We start from the raw sequence: 2,128 nt of genomic DNA, 5'->3' as shown, positions 1-2,128 counted from the left end.
CCCCCCCCCCCCCGTTAACGCCCCGTCCCCCCCGCAGGGACCCCGACAGCGTGGTGCTGTGCGTGCTGGCCACGGACGAGGAGGACGAAGGCGACATCGCCCTGCAGATCCACTTCACCCTGATCCAAGCCTTCTGCTGCGACAACGACATCCACATCCTGCGCGTGTCGGGCATGCAGCGCCTCGCCGCCATCCTGGGCGACCCCGAGCCGGGCGCTGAGCCCCGCGACCTGCACTGCCTCCTGGTCACGGTGAGTGGGGCGCCCACGGCACGGCGGTGATGCACGGCGCCGGTGCGTGGTGCTGATGCGCGGCCGCGCCGGGTGGCCCTGAGTCACTCGGGGGCTGCGGGGCCGCGTGCCGGCGACGCTCACCTCGTGCTTTCGCCCTCCCCAGAACCCGCACACGGACGCCTGGAAGAGCCAGGGGCTGGCGGAGGTGGCGAGTTACTGCGCCGAGAGCCGCGACAGGAACCAGTGGGTGCCCTACGTCTGCCTGCAGGAGCGCTGAGCCGGCCTCGCGCCGCCCGGCGCGGTGCCTGGAAGAGGAGGAGGAGGGGAAAGAAAAGCAACCCTAAAACCGCAGGGGGACGGAGGAGAAACAAGCAGTTAAACCAAACCAACCCAAACACCCACCGATTCTTCATTTTATTTTTTAAAACCGGAGAGGAGAAGGGAGCAGCCCGGCCGCACCGGTGGGCGTGGGAAGGGCGAGCGGTGCCGGCGGCCCGGCGGGACGCGCGCCGGAGCCGTGCCGAGGAGTCATGCTTGGCCGCGGGGCCGTGCCGAGGAGCCCCGGGAGGAGACGAAGGCTTTTTTTGTTTTCATTTTTGGCGTCCGTGACTCGACGGAGGACTGCGGAGGGACGGGATCCGCAGACGAACTTTTTTTCCAGGGGGGTGCCGCTGGCGCTGGGACAGGCGTGCAGCACCACGGTCAGTTTTTGCACTTCAAGTCACTTGGAGACCCTGATCCAGATCTATTACAGAGTCTATTCTTGTACTGATTTAAAATAAATTTATTTGCAATAAAACCCACGTCGGTGTCTGCCTTCGTCTTCCTCCCCCCCCCCCTCCCGGGCCCCGCGCGGGGGGGGGGGGGGGGGGCCCGCCCGGGCTCTGCAGGTTTTGGGGTGGGGAGGGAGCAGCAGCTCTGGGTTCCTCTGCCCTGGTGCAGGGCCCTGCAGCCCCCAGGGGGGGGCAGGGGGGGGGGGGGGGGCTTGGATATTCCCCCATAGCGTGGGCACAGACGGGTGTCCCCATCCCCTATAGTGCGTGGGAGTGTGGGAGCCCCCCTGGGGTCAGGAAATCCCCCCACGCACACCCCAGGGGATTTTCTCACAGCACCCACTGGGGGGGGGAGGATTCCCAGGGACTCCCCCCACCCCCAGGGCTCCCCCTTGGCTCAGCGCCCTGCCTTGCAGCCCCCAGCCCCCAGAGGGGGGAGGAGCAGCTCAGGTCTTGCTTCTCCTGCAGCCCTGGGTGGGGGGGCGGGAGGGAGGTGGTGCCCCCCCTTATAAACCTGCGGAGGCATCGGTGTTACCTGGGGCGCTTTGCTGCCAAGCGGAGCCACTTGGGGTTCCCCCCCAAATGGAGGGGGGGGGGTCCTGGGTCCTTCTCTCAGTTCCCCCTCCCAGGTGGGTGCCTGGGGGTGGGGAGGGGCAGAACCATCGCAGTGGGGGAAAACGAGGCAGCGACCTGAGCTCCCCCCTGCCCGCCCTGCTTCCCGGGGCTCCCCACGCGGCTGCGCACGCACGCTCGTGCACACTCATGCCCACGTGCACGCACACGCACTGTGCTGCTCGGCACTGCTGCCTGCCCCCCCCCCCCCCCCCCCGGCCCCCAATGTCCCCACGGGGTCTGCCCTGACCCTGCAACACAGCCGGGGACGCCCTGTCCCTGCGGGGACCTGCCTGGGCGCTGCGCCAGCGCTGGCACCGCTGCAGGGACACAGCCGGGAGGGCAACGCCACGGGGCGGGGGGGGGGACACGGCGGTCACCCTGCTGGGGACACGGTGGCCACCGCTCCTCCCTGAGCCCTGTCCTGCTCGGGGTGCCCGGTGTCTTGGGGACGTGCCCCGAGCCCTCCCCTTGGCACCTTGACCGCAGAGGGAAACTGAGGCACGGCGC

The 2,128-nt window shown here is 69.0% G+C and overlaps 1 protein-coding gene across 1 annotated transcript; it reads left to right on the top strand.

The window, feature by feature from the left end:
• Positions 1-5: 5 nt before the first annotated feature.
• On the top strand, positions 6-1,033 carry GADD45B (growth arrest and DNA damage inducible beta; the record flags this gene model as incomplete). The annotated part of the gene is made up of 2 exons (XM_035308679.1): positions 6-251; positions 397-1,033. Coding segments are annotated over 2 exons (360 nt in total), but the record flags the coding sequence as incomplete, so codon positions are not given.
• Between the last annotated feature and the right edge of the window lie 1,095 nt (positions 1,034-2,128).

This window comes from Oxyura jamaicensis, chromosome 28, assembly GCF_011077185.1.
Source record: "Oxyura jamaicensis isolate SHBP4307 breed ruddy duck chromosome 28, BPBGC_Ojam_1.0, whole genome shotgun sequence".
Classification (NCBI taxonomy): domain Eukaryota; kingdom Metazoa; phylum Chordata; class Aves; order Anseriformes; family Anatidae; genus Oxyura; species Oxyura jamaicensis.
This window is presented reverse-complemented; position numbering and strand designations above follow the sequence as displayed.